Source organism: Canis aureus, chromosome 5, assembly GCF_053574225.1.
Source record: "Canis aureus isolate CA01 chromosome 5, VMU_Caureus_v.1.0, whole genome shotgun sequence".
Classification (NCBI taxonomy): Eukaryota; Metazoa; Chordata; class Mammalia; order Carnivora; family Canidae; genus Canis; species Canis aureus.
This window is the reverse complement of record NC_135615.1, coordinates 57,064,441-57,092,159: the sequence shown is the minus strand read 5'-3', so window position 1 is coordinate 57,092,159 and position 27,719 is coordinate 57,064,441. Positions and strand designations below refer to the sequence as shown.

Below are 27,719 nucleotides of genomic sequence, written 5' to 3'. Positions count from 1 at the left end.
ACCCAGGATCGAGTCCCGCGTCAGGCTCCCTGCATGGAGCCGCGTCTCCCTCTGCCTGTGTCTCTGCCTCTCTCTCTCTCTTTCATGAATAAATAAATAAAATAATAATAAAAAAGAAGTTGGGTAAAGGAAATGAAAAGGCAATCCACAAAAGAATGTACATGTTTAACCTCTACAGCAATTAAGAACCTGCCAATTAAAATGAGGTTTTTATTTTTCCTATTTTCATGATGAAAACTTTCGAAGACTACAGTGCTCAATCCTGGCAGGGTGTGGGGAAGCAGGCACTGTCCTGTGTTGAATGGGTGGATTGTTCCCACACAGGTGGGAAGGAGGATGGCGAGCGAGGGAAGGGGGTTCAGTCATCAGCAGTGGAGAGCATAGTGCCTGAAGGACGTGGCTGTGGTCCTATCTGGCCCGGCTGGAGAGTAGATAAAGTCCTTGTTGGGCTAGGAGAGCAAGGAGAAACAGATCCAAGAATTAGGATTAGGAAAGAGTGATCATTTTTTTTTTAAGATTTTATAGATTTAAAAAAAAAAGATTTTATAGATTTATTCATGAGAGACACAGAGAGAGGCAGTAGTCTTATTCCTACTTGCAGAAATACAAACACAAAGGGAACAGATTCGGGGAGATTGCACGGTGTTCCTGAAACCCCACAGCTAGCAAACTAAGATCAGAGCTCTCACTGTTCCTCCACCTGCCCGGACGGGCGCCTTCACTCCGTGCGCCACACAGACTTGTCAGGCTCGGCTTGTCTCTACCACCGCATTGCACATCCTGATATCAACGCTGAAAATAAATACAATTTTTAAAAGTATAAACGTGTGCTGGCTAATGAGTGGATTCTTGGGATGCTCTGTAACATTCAAAGGCATAAGTACAAAAGAATTTATGAAGGTAAAGGTGATTGTGATGGCATCAGAAATCACTCTTTCCTGGGACGCCTGGGGGGCTCAGTGGTCGAGCATCTGCCTTCAGCCCAAGGCGTGACCCCAGGGTCCTGGGATCGAGTCCTGCGTCAGGCTCCCCGCAGGGACCCTGCTTCTCCCTCTGCCTGTGTCTCTGCCCCTCTCTCTGTGTCTCTCAGTAATAAATAAATAAAAGACTACTTACCTTTACAATGTTGTTGGGATTAAGTAAAATTACGTCTCTGAAATCCCAGAATTAGTGCGTGCTCAGTAGCAGTGGAGCCCTCCAGCGTCGAGAACCATCACGGGGCTGCTTACTGTTGGCGGCCCCTCACATCCCCACGTGCCCTGGCTCCACCCGGGGCAGACCGCGCGGCCTCACGCTGGAGGGTCTTGCTAACCCTCGACAAAGGGTTGTGGGGGGAAAAAGAAAATGAGCTGCTTCCTACTTTGTTGTTCTTCAGGCTGAGAGGAAGCCTGTGACTTCTCGTAAAATATTGGTGGGTCCAGCCCAGCAGGGCTTCCCTTCACCGCCCTGGCCGCACAGGCCCCTGTGCTGCAGTTTGCATAAAACTTGGGGATTATGTGACCCCATCTGGTGAGGAAATGGGGAGCGGAAGCAGCAGGCAAACAGGAGCCCAACAGTCATTTTGATCAAACCGCAGCGGCAGCTCCTAAATGCAGGTGGGAGGCAGAGTTGGGGGCTTACCTGCAGGCCACGACACTAAGGTCACAAACCACATGTTGAGGCTGAGTGCGGAGGTCAGGGACGAAGGCCGGTAAGCAGCAGGGGCAGAGTGGAGGCGTGACGGCGCCGTCCCACGTGGAGACACGCGCGGTGAGTCCGGGCCTTCAGGCAGCACTGCCGGTTGTTACTCTTGTCTTTTTGAGAGGCCGTGTGGTGTGTCAGGAAAACAAAAGAAAGATGACCCACATCGGAAATGGAAGCTCAAGATCTTAATTTCCCCACCGGAAGTGCCACTTCCAGGTTAGTGGCCCTCAAACCTTAACGTGCCTCAAAATCACCCACTGGCTGGGACACCTGATGTATTCTCAGCAGTTGAGCATCTGCCTTTGGCTCAGGGCGTGACCCCGGGGGACCCGGGATTGGATGAGTCCCTTATCAGGCTCCCTGCAGGGAGCCTGCTCCCCCCTCTGCCTGGGTCTCTGCCTCTCTGTGTGTGTGTCTCTCAGGAATAAATAAATAAAAATCTTAAAAAAAAAAATCACCCGCCGGGCTTGGCGAGACCCAGACCCAAGAGCCCACCCTCAGAATTTAGGCCCCGAGGACGTACATCTCTAACACACTCCCAAGTGATGCTGGAGCTGCAGGAGCAGGTGGGCTCTGGGAAGTGCCACCCAAGGTGATTTTTGGAGAAGGCACAGTCCTGTTGCTAACGGGTTCCCCCCCCCCGCCCCCGCCACCAGAAGATAAATTTGTTCCCCTGCATCTACCCGCCCCGGGATCAGTCTTTTCTAGTTTCAAAAAAATAAAAATCATTATCTCAATTTCCTTTGTTCACAACAAGGGATTTAGGGATGCCTGAGTGCTCAGTAGGTTAAGCGTCTGACCCTTGGTTTCGGCTCGGGTTGTGGTCTTGTGGGCCTTGGCATCGATCCTGATCCGGATCCCGGAGTAGGGCTGTGTGCTCAGCGTGTCTGCTTGCGGTTCTCTCCCTCCCCCGACTCACACACGCACTCTCTCTCTCAGACGGATCTTTAACCCCCTCGCCCCCAGAAAATAACCAAAGGGTTTATCAACTGCAACAAAAATGGCAGTTTTAATAGGGGTCCATTGAAGTCCAGGTTAGTAATCCCCCAGACTGGTTGAACTTTGGAAAAATCCGAAAAGCTGGTGGGCAGGGAAGGCAGGAAGGAAGGGGTAAGGGAACGAAGGCAGCCACCCAGGCTTCACACCTGGAAACTCTGGTTTTGCTGGTTCGGGGTGGGGTCCTGGCAGGAGCCTGCGTGACTCTGACTGGCAGCCAGCTCTGAGAACCACAGGTCCGACTCACTGGGTCTCACATTGGCTGGCACGTTGGGAGCACTTGGAAAGTCAAAAAAAAGAAAAAAAATGCTGATACTTTTGTCCCATTTTCAAAGATTCTGATTCACAGCGGGAGGCAGCCGGGGCAGCTGGCCTCTCGGTGTCCTGGGGCTGCTTCTCCGTGTCCCTTGCGGGTAAGTGTAGCTAGTGCAGCAGCTCGGCGCTGGCAGTCCCCTCCCCACACTCTTGGCTGGTGCTTGTCCTGGGCCTGCAGCGGCCCCGCGGCACCTGGAGCTCTAGAGGCGGCGGCCGGAGCCGCGGGGGCAGAGGCCGGGGCTGGTGGCCTGGAGCGTGGGCAGGAAGGCTGAGGCCCAGGGCCGGGGCAGGCGCCGTCACAGCCCCCGTTGGTCCCCGGGGTCCCCGGAGCCAGGTGTGCGCTCCTTGCCAGCTGATGGATTTGGGTAAAAGAAGGCTCGACTGGGGCGTGGGGCCTGGGCTGCAGCTGCGGGCTCTGTGGAAGTGGCCGGGCTGGGCAGCGGGCGGAAGGCGGCCCAGGGTGCCAGGTGAGGGCATGCAGTCGGGGTCCGCGAGCAGCACGCGGCTGTGTGGGAGAAACGGGGGTCCTCCCCTTGGATGCTTCACCTCGGGGCTTGTCGTCGCAGCAGGTAGCCCCACAGGCCTGAGGTCCACAGCCCGCGGGGAGACAGGGAGACAGCACCTGCCCCCGAGCCCAGGCAGAGTCCTGGCGGGGCTGAGGCAGTCAGCGGGGGCTTCCTGGAAGCAGACACGGCTGCTGGATTGCGGGTTTGCAATTGGTTTGCAGGTACAGTGGGGCGAGGGTTTCAGCCTGGGCAGGGCCTGATGGGATGGAGGCAACATGTGGAGTACTGGGGTTTTTTTTTGTTTTTCAGGGTTTTTTTAAAAAAAATATTTTATTTATTTGAGAGAGAGAGAGAACGGGGAGGGGGAGGGAGAGGGAGAGAAGCCCAAGCAGACTCCACGCTGAGCCCGGACCAGGACGGGGGCTCCGTGTCACGACCCTGAGACCACGACCCGAGCCAAGGTCAAGAGCCGGAGGCTGATGGGCCGAGCCCCCCAGGCGCCCCGCGAGCATTATTAATGGGCAAGTCGTGGGGTGGGGAGTAGCGAGGTGCCTGGAGAGCTGAGCAGGGGTGATGGCTCCATCAGGCTGGGCTCAGGGAGCTTGAATTTGGTTGCATGGAGCTGTGGTGGGCAGACCCCGCTGGGAGGCCTGGTGGGCCCGTGCTGGGTGCTGGCCACGTGGGCAGGCGGAGAGGTTGGCTGCTAAGGCAGCGTGGCAGGAGTGGACGGTAGCGAACAGATGCCTTGGAGTTGGCCCACGGGCTTGGAGGTAACCAGGCCTCCACCCCCTTTTAAAAGGAACATTTAGGTTTCGGAGACTGGCTTTTGTGCAATCTTCATCCCGGGGTTTGTTGTTGGAGCACAGCTACTAGTGTGCATTGGGCCAGTGAGCGTGTGGCCCTCGCCGGGGGCCTGGCTGGCTTAGGCCGTAGAGCATGCAGCTCTTGATCTTGGGGTTGTGACTTTGAGCCCCTCATTGGCTATAGAGATTGCTCAAAATGAAAAAAAAAATCTTTAAAAAAAAAGGAGCATTACCAATGCCAGGTGCCGCACTTATTTTTTTGTGCCATAGGTCACCCCAAATCTCAAGTAGTAATAATAATAATGGCAACAAATGAGGCATAACGAGATGTATTGTCATAGCAGGTACTTAGTGATATGTTTTTCCTAAAACTTGATAAAAATACACGTTTACATTTGCCTTGCCTGCAAAATAAAATTAATAGGCATGAATTCCTCGGAGTGAAGACAAGATTGGTCAAGGGTGAACTACAAGCGCCAATAGTGAGTGTCTACTACAAATAAGCAAGTCAGCAAAGGAGTTTAAAGTAAAGCACATCCTCGGGCCAGGAATAATAATTTGCTGGAAATTCTGTTGGGAAAGCACTAGCTTTTGAAGCAGATCCTCTCATTGCCTTGGAAAATCAGCCATAGGCGTTCCAGGTGTCTTGTTTGGAACCAAACGCTTACTTAGTATTTGAGCTCTCCAACCATCATAAAAATATGACACACATGAAAACAGTTTCCCCCCTAAATTACATGTCTTCTTATGTTGTGAGCTGACTTCGCTGAAATGAAGAACCCAAGCTGTCATAGAGTCTCCCTATTAAACATTTCATATCACGATGAAGTAGATTATATTTTCCAGAGATGGTGGTAATATCTCCCCCCCACACACACTTTTTATGTGGTGGCTTTGCCACCCTGCCCATTGAGAGGGGGTGGGGGGTCGTCTGTGTTCCTCTCTTAAGAATTAAATCGTGTCTCCCTCCAAATTCACGTGTTGGGGTCCTAATCCTCGGCACCTCAGGAGAGGAACGTATTTCGACAGAGTCTACACAGAGGTCGTCAAGGTAAAGCCATCAGGGTCGGTCCTGATCCCGGATGCCTCGTGTTGTGAAAAGCCTCAGGTCTGGGCCCAGAAGCCCACCAGGAGGGATGACAGTGATGTGAAGAGACACGGGGGAAGACGGCCACCCATACACCGGGAGACAGGCCTGGCTCGGGCCTCTGTCCCATGACTGGAGAGACAACCGGTCCTGCGATGGCTGGTGGACGTCTGGCTCCCCTTGTCTCTGCAGTGTAGCTTCCCGGCCTGTGGCCCTAACAAGGGGACACGGGTCCCTTTCCTTGACGCTGGGGGACTAGTGAGTGCTGTGGAGATGCTCCTGGTTGTTTCGGGAACATTCATATACCAAGTCCTTCCGTAGCCGTATACTTTCATTTCTCTTGGGCACACAGCTAGACCTGGAATGCCTGGGTTGTGGGGTAGGCCTAGATTTAACTTTTTAAGATTCTGCCAAAATGTCTTTCAAAGTAGTTGTACCATTTTACCTTGTCACCAGAAGATACTTAGGAAATTCAGTGGGTGTGCGTGCTGGGACAGTTGGATGTACACGTGTAAAGAAGAATAAACAATAAAATAAAAAATAGCCTCTAATCACATGCCATGTACAACCTTTTACTCAGAATGGATCCCTGACCTAAATTAATGTAAAGCCTAAAGCTATAAAACTCCGAGGAGAAACCACTTTGAAATATTGAGAATGGGTTAAGATTCCACGGAGAATGTGGCGTTTGAGCCACGCCTTGCAGCATGGGGGACCGGAGGGACTTGGTGGCAAACTGGACGTTGTGACATGAGGAAGGAGACCTCACGTCTTGACCAGTTCTTGCTGCCAACATGGCAAGATGAGCCACAAGGAGTGACAAGGACTACAGAAGGAACAGGGCCTGCCAGAGTCAGGGAGAAACATCGAGTTCTCAGCTCAGGGTCCAGGAGACCCGCCCAGCAGGCCGCGAGGAGCATGACCCTGTGGCGCGTGGACAAACGGGAAGGGACATAGGAATTTTCAAGGCCTTGGGCAACAGCCGATGGCGTGAGGGGGGTGGCCTCACGTGGCACGGCCTACAGACCGAGGCCGCCCCGAAGACACAGTCTTGGGGACGCCAACACTGAGGTGATGACAGAGGGCAAAAAAGAAAAAAAAAAAAAAAGCGAAGTTGGAGCAACATAAAAAATGCCGCAGACAGACCAGCTTGACTCTCCTTGACACCGAATACAGGCTGAGGCCGACTCCGGGAACCACCAGGCACCATCTTCCTGGTGGGCCCAGAATCCACCACTTCCCCCCGCCGCCGCCGCTGCCTGGGCATGTGCCCCGGGTCAGGCCCGCTGGGCTGTAACGGCTTCCTAAGCTGCCTTCCTGGTGCTTCCCTTGCTTGGCACAGCGTGTTCTTTCTTTCCTTTTTCTTTTCTTTTCTTTTTTTTTTTAAGATTTTATTTACTTGAGAAAGAGCAAGCACAAGCAGGGGCCAGGCAGGCAGAGGGAGACCGAGGCAGCCTCCTTGCCGAGCAGGGAGCCCCACGCGGGGCTTGATCTCAGGAGCCTGGGGTCACGACTTGAGCCGAAGGCAGACACTCAGCGGACTGAGCCCCCGGGCGCCCTGACACAGGGTGTTCTTAATAGAGCAGCCAGGAATTCTCTACAGGATTTAAGGATTTGAGCTCCCGCAGGTCACCTCTCTGCGCAACACCTTGCAGTAGCTCTTCAAACACAGGTCCCACCTGCACGGTCACCCCCTCCCATCCCACAGCCCTTTGGCCTCATCTCCTGTTCTAGGATTTTGTCCCATCCTCCCTCTTGCTCTCTCCGCTAGACTGCGCTGGCCTGCTTGCCACTCCTTGACTATGACCAAGCATGTTCCTGCCTCAGGGCCTTTGCCCTAATTGTTCCTTCTCGGAATTCTCTTCCCCTAAATATCCAACTCTATCATTTTTCCGGTCTTCATTCCCTGTTTAAAATTGTAACCTACCTGACCCTTTCCACACTATACTCACTGCTCCCGGCCCTCTTACCCTCTTTTTTATTTTCTCCTGCAGTGTCTGTTGCCTTCTAGCATGTGATAGAAGGAAGTAATTAACTAACATATTCATTTTTAAAAGATGTGTTTATTTATTTGAGAGACAGACAGCAAGAGAGAGAGAGAGAGAGAGAGAGAGAGAGAAGCAGACTCCCCACTGAGTGAGGAGCCCCATGCAGGGCTCCATCCCAGGACCTCGAGATCATGACCTGAGCTGAAATCAAGAGTTGGACTCTTAACCGACTGAGCCCTTCATTTTGCATATTTTTATGATCTATCTCTCTCTTGCTCAATAAATAAAACTCCTTGAACTAGGATTTTGCCCTTTCCAGCTGCTTTTGGGAGACTCCCTCCAATGGATCTTCAAACCCAGTGCGTTCGTCAGCTGTATCCATTCTGCTGTGTGTTCCATCTGTTTGTTCTTTACTTTATCTATTGTATTTTCCATGCTTAATGTTTCCACTGGGATCTTTTTGAAAATTATTTATTTTTCTTGCTTGATTTTACTAATAAGTTCCCTTTCACCTTAATATATTTATCATGCTTATTTAAAACTCTTAGTGTCTGTTCCAATAATTATGCTTCAGATGATATAAACTGTTCAGCTTGCAGTCTTTCTTTTACACTAATTGTGCCTCTCAGGTGTCACAACTTAGCAATTTGGAAATTGTGCATCATGAATAGTTAGGAAAACAGAAAAGTAAAACAGAAATAACAAAATAAAAAAAAAGAAATAACAAAATAAAAACCACCATAATCCTACCTTCCAGAAATAACCAATTGAACTTTTTTATTATTTCCTCCCCGTCATACTATTTACATGCATTATATTAAATATATAAAATAAATATATGTAAATAAATATAATATTACATGTATAATTATATTAAAATTTTTCTATCTGGATTTTTCATTTACCATTTAAGTTTTTTTCAAGTTATTAAAATTGCTCACAGACCTCATGTTTTTACTGAAGTGTATTAATATACAGTGTTATAATCATTTCAGGTGCACAATACAATGTTTCGACCACTTTATACATTGCTCAGTGCTCATCAAGATAAATGTTCTTGGCCTTCGTGCAATGACATCCTCCCCACAAACCACATGCCCCTCTCAGGGACCTCCTCCACTCAGCCCCAGAAGAGGAGGAGAGGAAGCACAAGGAGAAGCCCCTGGTGCACGGCCCCAATCCCAACCTCACGGATGTGAAATGCCCAGGATGCTGCAAGATCACGGCTGTCGTTAGCCATGCGCAGCGGTAGCTTGTGTGTTGACTGCTCCACGGTCTGTTTGCCACCTGCAGGAGGAAGAGGACGCTCCTTCACACCGATGCAGCGCTGCACACACCCAGAATCTAGAGGAGCGGGAAACCATCCCAATGAGCACATAGTTTTTTTTAAGATTCTATTTTCAAGTCGACACTGAAGGTGGAGCTCAAACTCACAATCCTAAAATCACATGTTCTACTGACTGAGCCAGCCTAGTGCCCACCCCCACCCTACCCCCCCCCCCCCCGCCACCATAATCACATTTTGGATTAAAAAAAAAAAGTGAAGTGTACTCTTATTCCCTTTATCATCGATTTCCATTATCCCACCCACTACCCCTCTGACAACCACCAGTTTATTCTCCATAGTTTTGAATCTGATTTTTTGTTTGTTTGTTTTTTCTTTTCTTCTTCGTTCATTTGTTCTATTCCTTGAGTTCTACACATAAGAGGATTCATACAGTATTTATCTTTCTCTGACCGACTTCTTTCACTGAACATTATGTGGTCTGGATCCATCCACGTTGGTTGCAAATGGCAAGATCTCATTCTTTCTTCTGGTTGGACATACACACCACACCCTCCTCATCCACTCATCCGGGGAGAGATGGTTGCATTGCCTCCATGGCGTGGCTGCTGTAGATAATGCTGCAATAGGCAGAGGGGCACACCTACCTTTTTCACTGAGTGTTTTCATTGTCTTTGAGAACCTGGTAGTGGAATTGCTGGATAATATAGTGTTTCTATTTTTAATGTTATGAGGACCCTCCATCCTGCTTTCCACAGCAGCTGCAACAATTTGCACTCCCACCAATAGTGCACAAGGGTTCTTTTTCCTCCGCATTCTCACCAATCCTTGTTGTTTCTTGTCTTTTTGAATCTAGCCATTCTGACAGGGTGTGAGGTGATAGCTCATTCTGGTTTTGATTTGCATTTCCCCAATGATGAGTGATGTTCCACATCTTTCCAGGTGTCTGTGGGCCTTCTGGATGTCTTCTCTGGGAAAATGTCTATTCAGGTCCTCCGCCTATTTTTCAAATTGGATTGTTGTCCTTGTTTTATTGTTTTATTGTTGGTTTCCTCCACTGTGCAAAAGCTTCTTATTTTTGTGTAGTCCCAATAGTTTAATCTTGCTTTTGTTTCCTTTCCCTGTGGAAACATCTAGAAAAATGTTTCTATGGCTGATGTCAAAGAAAGTACTGCCCATGTTTCCTTCCAGGAGTCTTATGGTGTCAGGTCTCACATTTGATGGTCTCTAATACATTTGGAATTTACTCTGTGTATGGTGTCAGAAAGTGGTCTAGTTTTATTCTTTTGCACGTAGCTGTTCAGATTTCCCAGCACCATGTGTGGAAGAGAATGTCTTCTCTGTTGTATATTCTGGGCTCTTTTGTCTTAGATTGATTAACCATATAAGTCTTGGGTTGAGTTCTGGGTTCTCTCTTCTGTCCTGTTGATCTATGTGTCTACTTTTGTGCCAGTATCATGCTGTTTTGGTTACCACAGCTTTGTAGTATATCTTGAAACCTGGGATTGTGATACTTCTAGTTTTGTCCTTTTTTTTCAAGATTGCTTTGGCTATTTGGGTTCTTCTGTGGTTCCCTCCAAATTTTAGTGTTATTTGTTCTGTTTCTGTGAAAAACGAAGTTGGTATTTTGATAGAGGTTGCATTAAATCTGTAGGGGGCTTTGGGTGGTACAGACATTTTAACAATATCAGTTCTTCTAATCCATAAGCATGGGATATCTTTCTATTTGTGTCATCCTCAATCACTGTGTTATCTACGATCAATGTTTTATAGGTTTTGGAGTTCAGGTCTTTCACTTACTGGGTTAAGTTTATTCCCAGTATTTTATTATTTTTGGTAAAAGGGATTGTTTCCTTACTTTCTCTTTGTGCTGCTTCATTATTAGGCATACAAATGCAATGGATTTCTGTATATTAATTTTGTATCCTGTGACTTTACTGGATTCATTTATTAGTTCTAGTAGCTTTTTGGTAGTCTAGGGTTTTCTGTATATGCTATCATGTCATCTGCAAAGAGTGAAAGTTTTCTTCTTCCTTATCAATTTGGGTGCCTTTTATTTCTTTTTCTCACCTGATTGCTAGGACTTCCAGTCACAGACTTAACTATTCACGATTGCAAATGATTTCGTTTTGAGGATATATAGTAATACATTTAACACTTGGACAGTTAGAATGTTTCCAACTTTTTCCCTTTTAAAATATCACTGCAACAAACATTTTTTGGTACATACATTTCTGTTCACATTTCTGGTTATTTTCTTAGGATGCAATCCTAGAGTAAATGATTCAAAGAGAACGGACACTTAAGGTCCAGTTCCCAAATTGTTTGCCAGAAGGTTTCTATCACTTTACACAGGAAGTGTATGATGCAGTTCCTTCTGTTACACCCATCGTGATAATGTTCTTTGCTAATTTGATAGAGGAAAATGGCATTTCACCTTTTTCTAACTTTGTTACCGGTGATCATTCATTATTTTTATTTATTCTTCTGTAAATTTGGGGTTCAGGCCCTTCCTCAGTTTTTTTTCTGCACTAGAAGGCTAGCCAACCAAAGCTTTCTAGCAAAGACAATTTGTTCACACATCCCTCTAATGAAAAATGTTGAGGTGCCTTCCGCACAGGGGCCCATGTTTGTGTTCCACCTCAGCTACCCTCCCGATGTCCCCACCGGATTGGTGCCAGGTCGTGGTGTCAGGGCTGGCTCTGAGGGTGGAGATCGAGATGTTTTGGTGTTTGCATAGGTAGAGCAGAGAGGTGACAGTTCAGCCTTGGTTTAAGCCTGGACACCAGGCAACAGAGTGTAAGTGTGCACACGTGTGTGTATTTGTGTGTGTAATAGATAAGCTCAGTCACTCTATACTCCTTTTTTTTTTTTTGTCACTGTATGCCAATTTTAAACCACAAAAAATGCAATTAATGATGAGGCTTTCTCATGGTCTTATACGGGATCCTTTTTATTTTCAATGTGTCTGGATAGCTGTACCCCTCAAATCACTTTAGAGAGGCCTTGTTCATCCCAAACAGAGAGGTTCCTCTTCACATTTCCTCTGGGTGAACTGTGAATAAAATAAGAAATAAATGTACTCTTTCTAGATATAGTAATGTTATTGTTTTCAATTCTCATATTAGAATTAAAAATAATAAATCTATTTCCAAGAAGTTAACTTATTAAACAGTGTAAGTAAATGCTAGAAGATTACAGAACTACAAGCATGTGCTCTTGAGAGTCTTATATGGAAGGTGGTCCCGCCCCGAAATGGGGGACTCCTCTCTGGAAGGGAGATGTGTGTATTTTGCAGTTTAATTCCTGATAAATACATCTCTTGAACTTTCGACTTGGGGGTACAAGATTTAAACATGCACCACTGCAGACCACTGAGATCAGAGCTAACTAAAGAAGTCTCTGTTTGGTGTGCGTTGGGGCAGGAGGGCGAGTCCAGGTTAACTGTGGTAATGAAAATTCCTGAGTCAGTGTAAATAATTTCGCTGTTATAAAACACAGATTTAGACCTTTCTGACATTCTGAATTCTTGAGGATTTCTGAATCCTGCTCAGAGGCCATGAAATGCTTGTTTAAGGAGCTGTTGCGCAAGCATAGACTGCTTAGTAAGACCCAGAAGGCCACTAAAATATCTTCTTCTCAACTTCCGACTACACTGCTGGAGACCCATCATTTGAAACTCAATTATGACATTTTATAACAGAATTCCCAGATTAATGGGCAGCCCGGGTGGCCCAGCGGTTTAGCGCCGCCTTCAGCCCAGGGCGTGATCCTAGAGACCCGGAACCGAGTCCCACGTTGGGCTCCCAGCAGGGAGCCTGCTTCTCCCTCTGCCTGTGTCTCTGCCTCTCTCTCTCTCTGTCTCTCATGAATAAATAAATAAAATCTTAAAAAAAAGAATTCCCAGATTAAAAAAAAGAATTCCCAGATTAAAATAGTACCTACTCTTGGGAGAGGTACCACTACCCTCAGCCAGGAATCCCTTGTCTTGAGCTTATTTTCAGACTACCTAACTAGCACTGGAGAAGCACATTTAGGGGGTGGAAAGAGCCTGGCCCGTGGAGTCCTGTGTTGGGAGAGGCAGCTGGCACCGGGACGTGATGACAGAAGGCTCTGCTCGCCATCACGACCTCTTAACACGTAGCAGCACCTGTGCAAGCCTGATTGCTCAGCCATCACTTGGAGGTACCCACTGCACTGGCTACTGTGACCTCGACATTAGCTTGGTGGAGTGTACGAACCAACCCTCATGGCACAACCATTAGACCCCTAGAGAATGCCTGGATGGCCAGAGAAGCATGTGAAGGTCATCTGGGGCCTCTGGGGATTTAGGACAGGTGAGAAGGCAGAAAAGGAATTTAAAAGTGTGTGTGTGTGTGTGCGCGCGCGCGTGCAGGTGTCTGGGGGAAAATATTCACAATATTCACAAATATTCTGGTGGAGTCTTAACTCCTCCTGCTTAAAATCGAAGATGATGTGCAGAGTGTGAGTCTCCAAGTCTCAGGATTGTGAGCAAGTTGAGGTTACAAATCCAGAAGCTGGGGCGGGGGGGGGGGGGACTATTGCTGTGACTTCACTAATGTGTGCTCTCTTAGGACCATGGGGCTCCCTTGAGGATTTCTGGGGTGAGAAAGGCGCAGGACAGTGACAAGCATACCCTTACTGGGCGCATGCGGAGTCTCACAGAGAGCTGGGTGCGTTGAGGTTCACCAAGGAACAGAAAAGGAGAGAACCACCTCAACGTCCCTTGGTGGACAAATGGATGCACAAAATGTGGCATCTATATAGGAAAGAGTGTTATTCAGCCTTAAAAAGGAATGAAGTTCTGATACGTGCTACAAGGGATGACCTTGAAGACCCCAGTTAGAGACCCACTGTCAAGAGGACAAAGGTGGTGCTGCTCTACTTTTGTGAGGCGGCCAGAGGGGTCAGATTCATAGGGACGAGGTGGACTAGTGCTTGCCCAGGCTGGCGGCGAGGGGCAGGACCCTGGGGTTACTGTTTAGTGGGTCCAGTTTCAGTCTGGGATGATGGGAACTTTCTGGAAATGGATAATGTGATTGCACCAACGTGAATATTCTCCATGTCTCTGAACTGTGCTCTTCAGTTCTTGCTCCCCTGCGGTGCCACGGTGACGCCCGAGTGTGCACGTTCCTACTGTGCGTCACTTGCCTCGGTGTAAGGCTCTGCGTCTATTCGCAGGAAAGAAAGTAAAAAGTGAAAATAAAGTCAGTTGTGTGCGATTTGTGCGTTAGCTCGCGCCGACCAGCAAGCAGACAAAACGCAGGGCGAGGGCGGCTGCGGCCAGGCCAGGCCCCCAGGCGACCGGTTTGGGGTGCGGGGAGCGGGGTGGGGGTGCGGGTTTCGGGGTGCGGGGTGCGGGGAGCGGGTGCGTGGTGGAGGAGCGGAGTGCGGGGTGCGGGGTGCAGGGAGCGGGGTGCGGGTTGCGGGGATTGGGGTGTGGGGAGTGGGGAGTGGGGGGCGGGGAGCGGGGTGCGGGGAGCAGGGTGCTGGGTGCGGGGAGCGGCGTGCGGGGAGCAGCGTGCGGGGAGCGGGGTGCACGGTGGTGGAGCGGGGTGCTGGGTGCGGGGTGCGGGGAACAGGGAGCCAGGTTCAGGGTGCGGGTGCGGGGTGTGGGTTGCTGGGTGCGGGGTGCGGCGTGCGGGAAGCGGGGAGCGGGGTGCGTGGTGGTGGAGCGGGGTGCGGGGAGCGGGGTGCGGGTTGTGAGGAGCGGGGTGCGGGGTGCTGGGTGCGGGGAGCGGGGTGCGGGGTGCGGGGAGCGCCCACCCACGGCACGTCCAGGGCGCGCGGCCCCCCGCAGCCCCCGCCAGGCGCAAGGGAGCGTGCGGAGCCCAGGTGTGAGGCTCAGCTCCAGGGCTGCCCGCCGGCCCCTCCCGGGCCCCTGGGCGTCCGCCCCCGCGCCCTCCGCCTGCGTCCCGGGCCGCCGCGCCAGGAGGGAAGCCGAGCTGGCCGCCCGCCCCGGGGACGCCCCTGCCTGGCTCGCCCCGCAGGCCGCCGCGCCGCCGCCAGGGGGCAGCCTCCCTCCCCCGCCCCGGCCCGGGGCGCCCCGCACGGTCCGTCCACGCGAGCCGGCCGCGCACCTCCCAGCGCAGCGCCATCGCCCCAGCCTGGGGGGCGGCCCGGGGTCGGCCCAGATCCACCGCGTCCTGGCAGGTGCCCGCGCCCGCCCGCCGCCAGGTGACCCACCATCCAAGGCTCGCGGGGAGCACACCCCGAGCCCCTCCGGTGGGAGCCTCGGCAAGGGGCAGCCGGCCTCCGGCCTCCTCCCTCCTCGCCCTGCTCCCTCCTCCCTCTTCCCTCCTCCCTCCTCGCCCTGCTCCCTCCTCCCTCTCCTCCCTCCTCCTCCTCGCCCACTTCCCTCCCCTCCTCCCTCCTCCCTTCTCCCTCCTCCCCCTCCTCCCTCCTCGGCCTGCTCCCTCCTCCCCCGCCTTCCTCCTCTCCCTCCTCCCTCCTCTCCCTCCTCCCTCTTCCCTCCTTGCTCTTCTTCCTCCTCCCCCTCCTCCCTCCTCACCCTCTTCCCTCCTCCCTCCTTGCCCTACTCCCTCCTCGCCCCCTCCCTCCTGCCCCTCCTCCCTCCTCGCCCTGCTCCCTCCTCGCCCTGCTCCCTCCTCACTCTCCTCCCTCCTCACCCTCCTTCCTCCTCCCTCTTCACCCTCCTTACTCCCCCTTCCTCACCCTCCTCAATCCTCCCCCCTCCTCGCCCTGCTCCCTCCTCTCTCCTCTGCGGACATGGTCAGGGCAGTGAGAGGGCACGAGCACCTGAAGGAGCTGCTGGCCTGCAGCCGTCTTCCTTCCTGTGCCGCCCATAGTGCTCCGCCTGGCTCCGCGCTGTTGATTTAGCTCTCCGAGGAGCGCTTCTAAAACTTGGACTTGGAAGTGCCAGCGTGAGGTCCTTGTAAGGACTTGGGCTACAAGAGCAGAGCAACGTAATGACCAACGACGGAGTAGTAGTGCTGACAGTGTTGGCTCAGGTGAATGCGGAGCCCCTTGCCATGATGCCATGGTTGTGCCATTTTTCAAAGGAGAGTCACTGAGAAACCACTTATTTAGGACTTGGAGGCACCGTCACAGCTTTCAAAGACCTGTGTTGGATGTTAGGGGTCATTTGTCAGCGCAACTGGTGGGTAGCTGTCCTCGGCCCCCAAAACTCGATTTTAAAAGAATTCTCAGGTTGGGGCAGTTTATTTTTGAGACTGTGATTGATAAGGGGATTAATAAGACATTGGAAAACGCAAAGAACTGGGTGGGAAAAGTAACATGTACACAAATGCAGCTGCCGGGTCGTTGCTACAGAAAGCCACTGACTTTTGATACTTAGTTTTTTCAAGTGTTCATTTTAGTCAGAAAGCTAAAAATTTGAGGTGGGTCTCCACTTTGAAACAGGAGTGCTTTAAGAAATGTAAAAATCCAAAAGGAGTGGCCACGTGAGTGTCAATTCCACGGGCTATCAGGACCTTTGCACAGCCGCAGCAATTACTGTGGGTTGATGACAAAGATAGGAATGCTTAAAATGACATCCTGTTTGAGTTGTTTCTGCTACGCTGTCACCTGAAAAGGAAAATTGGGTTGAACAAAACTTGAATCTTATTTTACAGCATTATTTCGTTGCTTCCCACCAGTAGCTATTGGAGATACTTAGATTTTCCAAAAACACTTTTAAAAGCTGGTTTGAAAGTGTTCATTACCCTATTACCAAGCCTGAGTCGAGGTGTGTGTACACCTTATACACATAAGGTTACTGTGGGCTGTTGATTAGAATCTCCCTCTTACTAAGAACCACAGAGTCCCTTACCTCGTCATGAAAGAACTTTTTGAGTTGTTCCTAGTTGTTTCTGTGTGTGTGTATTTGGGTTTTCACTGACATTTTCTACGTCTTTTCTGCATTCAACGATTACTTGCTTTATTCCCAAGAAATTTGTCAGATCCTCTCATTAGAGTGGTTTAGTTTAGCTGTCAAGTTTCTAGGGCATTCAGTTGCAGATAAGTGACCAAAACGCCAGCCCTAACCACATTTTTATTAACAGATGGCGGAAAACAAACGTCTTTGGAGAAGAACCGAAGGAGACAGGTTAAAAGGTCAGTAAACAATCATTATTGTGCTTAAACGGGGTGTGTGGGGGCGCTTCTCAACAGATTTGCCGGGGAGCTGCGGGCCCAGGCTGAGGGAGCCGGGGCCGGCCCGCGGAGCTCGGGGGGGCCCCCTCCATGGGGACCGCTGCTCGGGGGCGGGCTGGGGGGGGGTCGGCTGGCAGCGGAGTCCCGGGGAGGGGAGAGTCAGCTGGGGGGACGGGGTGGGATGCTGAAGGGTGCGGGCCGCCCCAGGGAGGGGAGGGAAGGGGAAGGTCAGCTCGGACCCGGTCAGAATGCTGAGCGGGGCACCGGCTGCCCGGGGAGGGTAGAGGGAGGGTCAGCTCAGGGACCAGCCGGGATGCTGAGAGATGCGGCCGCCCCGAGGAGGGGAGGGGAGGGGAGGGGAGGGGAGGGGAGGGGAGGGGAGGGGAGGGCCAGCTCAGATGGGGCCGGGATGCCCAGTGGTGCGGCTGCCCCGGGGAGGGGAGGAGAAGGGAGGGGAGGGGAGGGTCAGTTCAGGGACCAGGCCGGATGCCGGGATGCTGAGCGGTGCGGCCGCCCTGAGAGGGGAGGGGAGGGAAGGGCCAGCTCTGGGGCCGGCCGGGAAGCCCAGCGGTGCGCAGCCCCGGGGAGGGTGGGGGAGGGGAGGGCCAGCTCGGGGACGCCAGGAAGCCGAGCGGTGCGGCTGCCCGGGGAAGGGAGGGGAGGAGAGGGGAGGGGAGGGTAGTAGCTCAGGGACCCGGCTGGACGCTGAGTGGTGCGGCGCCCCCGGGAGGGGAGGGGAGAGGAAGGCCAGCTCGGGAAGGGGCGGGATGCCCCTGGGAGGGGAGGAGAGGGGAGGGGAGGGTCGGGTCAGCTAAGGGATCCGGCTGGACGCTGAGTGGCGCGGCCGCCCCGGAGCGGGGAGGGGAGGGGAGGGGAGGGGAGGGTCAGTTCAGGGACCAGGCCGGATGCCGGGATGCTGAGCGGTGCGGCCGCCCCGAGAGGGGACGGGGGGAAGGGCTAGCTCCGGGCCGGGCCGGGAAGCCCAGCGGTGCGCAGCCCCGGGGAGGGTGGGGTAGGGGAGGGCCAGCTTGGGGACGCCAGGAAGCCGAGCGGTGCGGCTGCCCGGGGAAGGGAGGGGAGGAGAGGGGAGGGGAGGGGGGCAGGGGAGGGGGGAGGGGAGGGCCAGCGCGGGCCCGGCCGGGACGCCGAGCGGCGCGCAGCCCCGGGTCCCCCGCCGCGACCCGCGCGGGGCCGGTCCTCGGTGCGCTCCGTCCGCGCCTGGCTTCCCGCGCCCCTGCCCGGCCCTCCGCGGCGCTGACGCGCGCACCATGTGACAGGCCGCCCGCTATAAGCCGCGGAGAGGTCCGCCCTCTCCCGGACTCGGCCGCCGCCTCGGCTCCCGCCCGCCGCCGCCGCCGCCGCCGCCGCCGCCGCCCGCCGGGGAAGGTCGGCCCCGCTCGGCGCCCGGGCCCAGGCGGGGCGGCCCCGAGCGGCTCCCGCGGCCGCCGGCGAGGACTCGCGGGGCGCGGCGCCGAGGCCCGAGCGTGGCGCCCCCGGGGCCGGGGCCGGGGAGCGGCGGGAGCCCCGAGCCGCGCGTCCCGATGCGGCGCCCCGCCCCCGCGCCCCCCGCGCCCGCCGCGCCCGCGCCCCCCGCCGCCCCCGCCGCGCCGCAGCGATGACCCTGAGCGCGGAGATGCCCGGCCCCGCGGAGGACACCGACATCGACGTGGTGGGGGAGGGCGGGGACGGCGGCGACGACGACGAGGACGGCGAGGGCAGCGGCGCCGAGGCCCCCCCGGGGCCCGGGCGGCGGCGGCGGCGCTCCTACGGCGGGGAGGACGAGCTGGAGGACGAGGACGACGACGACGACGACGCGCCCCTGGCCGCGCGCCCCGCGCCCCCCGCGCCCCCGCGCCCCCGGGCCCCGCGACGACTGCGGGCGCGGCGGGCGCGGCGGGCGCCGGGGGCGCGGCGGGCGCGGGGGGCGCGGGGGGCGCGGCGGCGCGGAGCCCGCTGGTGAAGCCGCCCTACTCGTACATCGCGCTCATCACCATGGCCATCCTGCAGAGCCCCAAGAAGCGGCTGACGCTGAGCGAGATCTGCGAGTTCATCAGCGGCCGCTTCCCCTACTACCGGGAGAAGTTCCCCGCCTGGCAGAACAGCATCCGCCACAACCTGTCGCTCAACGACTGCTTCGTCAAGGTGCCGCGCGAGCCGGGCAACCCGGGCAAGGGCAACTACTGGACGCTGGACCCCGAGTCGGCCGACATGTTCGACAACGGCAGCTTCCTGCGGCGGAGGAAGCGCTTCAAGCGGCAGCCGCTGCTCCCGCCCCACGAGGCGCTGCTGCTGCGCGGGGCGGCGGGCGCGGGCGCGGCGGGCGCGGGGCCGGGGGCCGGGGCCGGGGCCGGGGCCGGGGCCGGGGCCGGGCCCGGGGCCGCGCTCTTCCCGCCCGCGCCGCCGCCGCCGCCCCCCTGCGGCTACGGGCCCTACGGCTGCGGCTTCGGCCTGCAGCTGCCGCCCTACGCGCCGCCCGCCGCGCTCTTCGCCGCCTTCCACCCGCACTCGCCGCCGCCGCCCCGCGCGCCCGCCTTCGGGTACCGGCCGCACCCGCTGGGCGCCGCCCTGCCCGCCCCGCCCGCCCCGCTGCGGGCCCCGGCCGCCAAGGCGCTGGCGCGCTCGCCCTTCTCCATCGAGAGCATCATCGGCCGCAGCCTGGGCCCGGCCGCCGCGCAAGCCGTGCAGGCCTCGCCCGCGCCGGGACCCGCGCCCGCACCCGCGCCCGGACCCGCGCCCGCGCCCGCGCCCGCCCCCGCGCCCGCCCCCGGCGGCGCCCAGGCTGCGGGGGGCCCTGCCGCCGCGCTCACCCGCTCGCTCGCGGCCGCCGCAGCCTCCTCCGTGTCCTCGTCCGCCGCCCTGGGGACCCTGCACCCGGCCGCGGCCCTGCCCGGCGGCGACAGCTTGACCGCCCGCGTCTCTAACTGTTAAGGCCGCCCGGTCAGGGCGCTCGGCAGCGCGCAGGTAGGAACCCGCCCCGCCCGGCTCCGCGCGGCCCCCGCCCCGGGACCGCCCCGGGTGCGCCCTGCGCTGCGGCGCGGCCCCTCTATTTATGCAAAGCCGCCCCGAGGCTGCAGCCCCCCGGCCCGCCCGGCCCGCCCGGCCCTGGAGGAACAGGGGGCCCGCCGCGGGCCCTCCCTTGTGTAAGCGCAAGGGCCTTCCTCCATTTGTGGGAACTTTTTTATTGATCACTTCCTAAATCTAAGCCTTTTGGAGGTCTAGAGATTCTCAGGTCCAGGAGTTTAAAAAATACCAATAATGTTCAAAAGAGTGATACACAGATACTAAAGGTCCTGAAGAGCGCCAGCGAAGCAATAGTTTTTATATTCGAGGACACTTGTCTGGTGTACTTTTTTCATACAGTTATGGGGGAAAAAAATGATTAACGTGTTTACACAAGGAACAACAAAAAAGTCAAAATGATCGTTTCTTATTTTAACCTGTGTTTTTGTATCATAATAGACACGCGGGATTTTTATTTTGTACTTGCTGCCTATTCTTTACAAGGGGTATTGTAAATTTTACTGGCAATTATTATTGTGCTATTCTAATGTAAGATTTTTACACTTTTTTCAGAAATAAAATGCTTAATTTTCAAAGAAAATCCACCAAAAAAAATTGGCTCCACTCGTCCCCTTCTTAGTTTATTTTCTTTTCTGTTAAAAAAAAAAAAAAGATTTCCGTGGGAATGAAGTAGGAACCCGACATAGAATAGGAAATTTTATTTTCTGAGGGATTTTTAAAGAGCATCACGGCATCATTTTTCATTTCTGCTTTCCAGGTCAAAGTCACTGCAAGAAATCAGAAATTGCTTCTAAATGTTGACAATAAAATAAGCTACTGTAATAGACATTTTCAGACTTCTGTTCCATTTTGAAGAGCACTGGGGCTGTTAAAATTGATGCCACAGTCACCCTCAGATATTTTTGCAGAGCTTTTAATTTTATTTCTGAGTTTCCCACTTTAACTTTCACTTCCTTTTGAGCACAATATTGTATCTGTAAAAATTCTCCAACCTGACAGTTATATTGTAATGAAAGCAGCATGAGCAAATAGGCAATCTTTAGTCTTTGCAAATTTAATAGATACAAGTAGCTTTGAAGTCCTGCATAATATTTACCTGTGTAAAATAAACTTTATTTGAAAGCTCTAGTATTTAAAGCTACTATTTTCTTGAAAGAAAAGATGTTTAGGAATTGCATAAAGAAGTTTTTATTTTAAAAGGCAAACAGTGAAACTCTAAATGAGTAACGTAGAGTATGTAAGAGAAATCTTCAATTTTAGCATAGTACACGCTTTAAGAATAAAAATGAAAGTGTATCAGTGTTTATTGAAGTAATTATACAGCTTTTGTGATTTAGGGTATCTTTTTTTTCAAATTTTGAGTATTTTCATTAACTACTTGTTGCAGGCAATTTCTAGTTATGTGAAAAAATATGAGACTCTAGTTTTGATAACTGTAGATATTTGCCACAGGCTACAAATAAAACCAAAGCATATGTAATATGTAATTTAAATACTTAATATCAGTGAGTTGCAGAGGAGGTTAAATATATTTACCAAATTCTTTTTCAAAAGCCTAGACAGGTATGTACCTGATGATCTGCACCACTAACCTATCAAGTTAATGAAGACTGAATTATAGGCCAATATTTTTGCAGTGACAGTCGCTCTTGACGCCCTGGCCTCGTGTGCCTCTTTAGGGAGGAGAAACTGGACTCTCACAGCCTTAAAATTAAGTCCTGGGTTTTTTCCTATCAAGCATTTGGAGAAGATTAAGTAAGAGTTCAGACATACCCTCAAAGTTCACCACTGACTATGCAGATACAAATGGAAACATTGTTAGACCAGAACCTTATATGCAAAAGTTACTTTTACCCTAGCCCGGCTGGCTGCCAGAGAGGAGCCCCCTGGGCCGGGAGGTACGGATGCCCAAGCCACCCGGGGAGAGGCGTTAGCAGGCGGATCCCCGACGGCACAGGCGCTGCTGCGCGCCTTGCAGCCTTCTCTCCGTAAGTCACAGACCTGCAGCTCAGAGCTGGAAGTCATTATGACGAGCAGGGGAAAGAGCAAGACCATGCGGGTTATTATTTGCGTGATGCTTGGACGGCCTGAAAGCAGGGAATCCCTGCTCATCCTCTGTTAGATGCCCACACCTGTAAAAAAAAAAAAAAAAAGTGCCAGGCTGGGCTCTACCCCCCCAAGTTGTCAGAGCGGTTAAGGGGATGGTAACAAGGCACCGTGCAGACCCACCGCGGGCTCATCTGGAGTCTGGAGCCCGTCCCCGAGTCACGCACACCAGCCGGAGAGACCAAGCGCTTGTTGAGCCCCCAGCCCAGAGAAAGAGGAAGCCCCAGGCGCCTGCGGGCTCCCCAGGTTTGCCTCCTGCACCCCGGGGGCTCTGGGTTCCGCTCCAGGTGTGGCCAGCGGCGGGGGCGGGGGACAAGATAGTGGGGCGCCCAGGCGGCGGGGCCTGCAGGCGGGGAGCGCGGCCCGGAGCGCAGGGCGGCCGTCGGGCTGCACCGGGAGCAGGTGCTGGAACAAAGGCCGAGGGGCTGCGGGCTACCGGGGCCTTTGATGGGCAAGGACGTCTCCTCCCGGGCTCCTCATTCGCATGCAAATCCAGCCCTGGTCCCCTTTTCTTTGAAGGCACACAGAAGGATGTTTGTGTGTTTGGAAGGACCGAGCTTGCTTGAACAAGCCTTCCTCAATAGGCTGGGTCTCGAAAAATAAACCAGTTGGACAAACATTGGCCACCAGCTCTCCTCCTCCCAACTACAAAGTGTGGATTTGCTACAACTCATTAACCCGACGCTTTTCTCCCCTCCGTCTTGTTTCTCTGCTCATCAAACGCCCCCGTCGAGCCCGGAGACAAATGACCGGGGCGCAGTCGGGAGGGAATTGCAGTTAATAGGGAGAGGGATATATTGGGGCTAATGGTGCAGGCAGCTCCGGGAGGACGAGGACCACACAAAAAGGAGCGTCTCCATTCAGGGCTCTGCCGAGCGGCGGCGATTTACTCTGCGGCTGGATTTAGCCAAATGTTATCTATTGCGGGGGTAATGAAGCCCTTATGGATTGAATTGCTCCTTGTACCACACACGGTGTCACGACCTTAGATCGTTTCTTGGTTGATTTCTTTTTTTCTCTGTTGGGTAATTATTTTATTTCTTCAAAATGAGAAGCTAGCGCTTCTGTTCAACAACGTGTTTCCTTCCCATCCCCATCCTGTGCATTTATTTAAGAGCCACTTCCTTTCCTCTCTTAAAAAGGAGAAAGAAAAAAGAAAAGAAAAGAACGGAGGGATGAGAAGGGAAAAATTCTGAGAACCTTTCCCTTTCGCTCTCACTCACCGAGCCATCTCTGTATGCGTTTGCACATCCCTCCTTCCCTGGCCCCCACTCAGTGGCCCTTTCCTGCCCAAACTTTCTGCTGGTGGAACTGGGATTTGGCGTACGGTTACTAACAAAATTCTTACAGTGAATGTAGTAAGCATCCATGTGGGGGAAAAGCTTCTGCCTTTCGGTCCCCCCCCCCCCAAAGCTCACCATTTCTTCCTGTAGACTGTCCTCTGAGAGAACTGGGGGAGGTGGATTTTTTTTTTTTCAGATGGAAGGTGATTATTTTGATGGAATACCAGCCTGTGTCATTTATTAAAGGCTGTCGGAGGCCAGTGGTGGTGCCTGTTTTGTTTTCCTCTCTCTGGCCCTGGTGGCTCTCATTTCCTTGCTTGACCGAGGACCAAGCTTGGAGCGGCTAACGGTGTTATTACAACTGCTCCAGGCGGGCAGGGATCTGATCTTACTGCCTGAAGCCAGGAATTAAGGACTCTAGGTTTAGTTTTAAAACTTCTCTGCTGGCTACCCATTTTGCTCCCACCTATTTTTGTTACCGACTGAGAAAAGTCATGTGGGGGTAACTTTAAGGTCATATCCCCATCAAACTCAATCCGAATCAGAAATTTGCCCACCAGTCACTCTGGTCTCTCTGGGCTCCTCCAGGGGGATAACCGTGGGATGCGTTGGAGCGCCGGGGGTCCCCGTCCCCCTTGAGAACTGAACCAGACGAGGACAGGCCTGGGAAGCAGAGGACAAGCAGAGTGGGCCCAGCATTGTCAGCATCCATTCTCGTCTCTCCTGGCTTCCTGGTGTTGCAGCTGGGTCACACATATACACACACACAGGCATGCACACTCATTGCCCATCAGCTGCCACTTGCCTCTCTTCTCCCCTATGATTTTGTAATTAGGCATATGCTTTTTGTTGGTAAATGTGTTTGATGTCACGGCCAGTGAAATGTGGAGTGTTTATAGGGCCGTGAATGTAAATGTGTAAATATGTTTAGTGTAAAATCTGGCCCTTCGACTTTAGCAATAAATACCCTGCCAATTTGGATACGATTACATTTGACAGAAAGATGGAGAATCTGATCATGACCAGCTGCTCTCGGCTCTTTGGGACTTGTACTTTCCCAACTGAATTCACTTTTCAGATAATTTCTTTGCATGTCACATCTCTCTAATCACATCTTCCCCTTGATGTGAACAGCTTGGGCTCCTTTCTTTTTTATTGTTGACCCCTCTGGCACGCGGGAAACTTCCTGGTTCATTCCTCCAGCCTCTTAACCGGGAAAATACTATTTGGTAACAAGCAAGAACACACATAGAAAATAACTGATTGTTACTGTCAACCCCCCCTGCCTCCCTTGAAGAGTTCCGAGCCTCCAGGTGTGATAAGATGGCTAGGAAAAAGAAATGAGATCAAGACTATGAGTTTCTGGCCCACATTTATAATTTCCTTATCTTTATCATCATTATCACCAGCCTGACTCTAAAGACCATTTTTGAGCTATTCTTTAAAAGTAAACATTTTAGGAAGTATGATATATGTACAGAAAAAATGCACAAATCTCGATCACTTCTCACAAGGTGAACACACCCTTGTAATCAGCATCAGGGCAAGAAGCAGATGTCCCTTGTTCCCTAGGAGCCACTTATCCGTCCATTCCATCCACTACCCCTCAGCACACATCAACTTTTATTTATTTATTATTATTTTAAAAGATTTTATTTATTTATTCATGAGAGACACAGAGAGAGAGGCAGAGACACAGGCAGAGGGAGAAGCAGGCTCCCTTTGGGGAGCCTGACGAGGGACTCAGTCCCGGGGCTCCAGGATCACGCCCTGGCTGCAGGCGGCACTAAACCGCTAGGCCACCCGGGCTGCCCACACATCAACTTTAAAAAAGGATTTTCACTGGTACTTCTCTCAACCACGCTGGAATAGTGAGGACAAGAGTTATTATGGATCTCATTTTACAAATAAAGGTATTAAGTTTCAAAAAATATGAAATGACTTGCTCAAGGTCACAGCTACTGGGACTTGAGTATTTAAATCCCATTTTATCCCCTTTACATCACACTGTCACTTGGTGGCCATCATTGCGGTTTATTAGACACCCACTGTGGCAGGGTAAATTGCCTTAGAGGTCACGGTGTAGAAGAGTCATTTATTTCTTACACACTTTTTGCTTCTTTGCTTGCTCTTCCTGTCCCCTGTACTGAGGAGCTACCCCAGCGCCTTCTTGCAGATACATTTGGAATCTGTAGCCAGTTACTCCAGATGTGTCAGCTTCCTCTACCTGCTTCTATGTGACACTCCCCTGGCTTCGCTCTTCCGATCTGTCCGCAGTCTTTGAGTCATTACACACACACATCTACCTAACCCGGTTCATCTTTGTGCTATTTGTCCATTTCTTCTGCTTTTCTCCCTGATTTCTAATGTTCAAAATCTTCCAAAGTGACAGAACTTTTTTGCCAAACTGCTAAGCATGTCTTTATAACTAGATTTAAGGTCACCTTGTCTCCACGTGGGAAAAAGGAGGAATATGTATAAGAGACTGATCGACTGATCTAACACTTAAGGAGAAAGCACGTCGTTTTTCTCAGAATGTGCCCCCACCTCCATCCAGACACATTCTTGAAGATTTTTCTGTCTTTGAACAGCTGTGTAGGGTATGGGTTACACGGGTCCTCTTAGCCCTCCCACAATCCATCCATTGCCCTGGAGCCTCCCAAGGGACAATCCCACCTGGACTCAGACCTGCCCGGTTGGAGGTCTCCCTAAAATGCTTTGTTGGGGGAGAAAGGGGATTCCAGGCCACCTCCTGGAATCACACCTTCCCCTTGACGGAAACAAAGCATCCTTGCCAGTCGCCACCACAAGTGTTCCTGAAGCGCAGCCACCTCGGCCGTTGCTGGGGCCAGTGCTCTGTCCCTTAGGAGGACCTCCAAGCCAGAGTCCAAGTCCGTACAAGGATTGCATCTGATTGTGAGCTGCAGACCGCGGAGGAAAGTGTAAAATGCCGATCTTTCCAAAGGGCGGTGCTTAACGCAGGATCACATGGATTTTTCTAGAGAAAGAGTGTTTCTGTGAAACCAGAAACATTTTCTCTTTTAGATACTACACCGTAAAAGACAACAAAAAGCCCATTTCAGGAAGAAAAGCCTTCGGTTAATATCAAAGGCTTTATTTAGAAAACCTGCAAAGTTCTGATTCTGAATTTGGAGAGAGGAGAGTTAGGAAGGTTATTTTTCTCTTCTTAAGAGTGACTTGATTTTTCAAGATGGGGTGTTTCCCTGTATGTAGCATCTTCTAGTTAAAGATGAATCTATGTAATCGGTTAGGAAGAATGGAAGCTACATGGAATCGTGCAAGGCCAGGGAGTCTGCTGAGCACCAGGAGAGGATCCGGCCTCCAAGGGTAGCAGATCTGAGGCCCTGGGGCCTTGCCTGTCCCTCTCTGTCCCAGGGGAGCCAGGCACAGATTGAAGATTCTCTTATTTGCAACTACTGATTAATAACAGACTAGCAAAGGCAAAGCAGGAGCACATATTAGTTATGGCAGAGGGCAGAAGCTTCTTTGCATACTTGCTTAGGAATTCCCATTAATATAAAGAAAAGGCAGATATTTTCAGCAATATAAAGACAACATATTTTCTGAAACATCAACAATGAAGCATTAGTATGAATGAAGAATAACTATTATTATTTAAATGCAGAGCTTCACATATATGAAAATGACAGGACAAGATTATGTGTATGTGTGTGTGTGTCTGTGTGTTTTTAAATGATTGACTATGGAAGGGAAGAAAATCACAAACCAAAAAAAATCTCTGAAGCTCACAACAGAATAAATGAGACTAGGTTGAACTTAAATGTTAGATCAGTTTTTACACTCGTTTGTCGTTTTGGGGCGTATGGAGATAGGTTGTGAGAATGAAATAGGACAATTCATGTGAAAATATTTTGGAGAACATAAACCCTGTACAATTGTATAGGATGATTCCCTTGTGATTCCTTTCCTACATCCTTATTCTTCCAGGAAGTAAAAAGTAGAACTTCTAAACTTTGGAGGATACCTGAATTCTTACATTAGGTTAAGGGAAGTCTTTGGCTCAATGTGAAAACTCTTTCATCAAAATTCCCACTCTATGCATGAAATAAATTGTTACTGAACCCCTTCTAGAAATATTGAGAAGAGATAGCATCGTGTCTCCTTGTGCTTCAGCCAGTTGTGTGTTTGGACAGCTAACTTTCTCCTCCCTTCTAAAATAAACAAACCAATAGTGTTTTAAAATCTACTCTTCTAGACTCTTGCTCCACTTCTTTCCCCCAGTTACTTATCTGCCGATCATCTCTTTAACCTCTAAGCTTTGAAAAGTGGGATTAGTCTGCAGTATTTATTGAGCACCTGCTACAATGCAAATCCCTTTATTCCCACTTTAAACATAGGAAACAAGTGAAAGAATTCCTGCCACCAAGTTGCCTCTGATAACGCAAGCAAACAGCCAGGGAACCGAGGAGCAAGCCATTTCAGCAGGAAAACAGTGGGGTGGAGGGAAGAGGAGGAAGATATGTTTTTT

The 27,719-nt window shown here is 51.9% G+C and overlaps 1 protein-coding gene and 2 long non-coding RNA genes across 5 annotated transcripts; 1 reads left to right on the top strand and 2 right to left on the bottom strand.

Moving 5' to 3' along the window:
* Positions 1-158: 158 nt before the first annotated feature.
* On the bottom strand, positions 159-1,812 carry LOC144313457 (uncharacterized). 2 transcript variants are annotated; one of them, XR_013379103.1, is made up of 2 exons: positions 1,621-1,812; positions 159-449 (listed from the first exon to the last, which is right to left on the bottom strand). It is a non-coding gene; the product is annotated as an uncharacterized LOC144313457 (long non-coding RNA). The 2 variants fall into 2 exon arrangements; XR_013379102.1 differs by lacking the exon at positions 1,621-1,812 and adding an exon at positions 1,117-1,450.
* A 9,744-nt stretch (positions 1,813-11,556) lies between these two features.
* LOC144314253 (uncharacterized) lies at positions 11,557-19,759 on the bottom strand. Of its 2 annotated transcripts, none has more exons than XR_013380077.1 (4): positions 19,607-19,759; positions 13,734-13,855; positions 13,321-13,443; positions 11,557-11,718 (listed from the first exon to the last, which is right to left on the bottom strand). It is a non-coding gene; the product is annotated as an uncharacterized LOC144314253 (long non-coding RNA). The 2 variants fall into 2 exon arrangements; XR_013380078.1 differs by lacking the exon at positions 19,607-19,759 and adding an exon at positions 15,444-16,221.
* On the top strand, positions 18,373-20,951 carry FOXD1 (forkhead box D1). The gene is given in 3 exon segments (XM_077898156.1): positions 18,373-18,624; positions 18,627-19,760; positions 20,578-20,951. Coding segments are annotated over 2 exon segments (1,311 nt in total). The 5' UTR covers positions 18,373-18,414; the 3' UTR covers positions 19,728-19,760; positions 20,578-20,951.
* Positions 20,952-27,719: the final 6,768 nt, after the last annotated feature.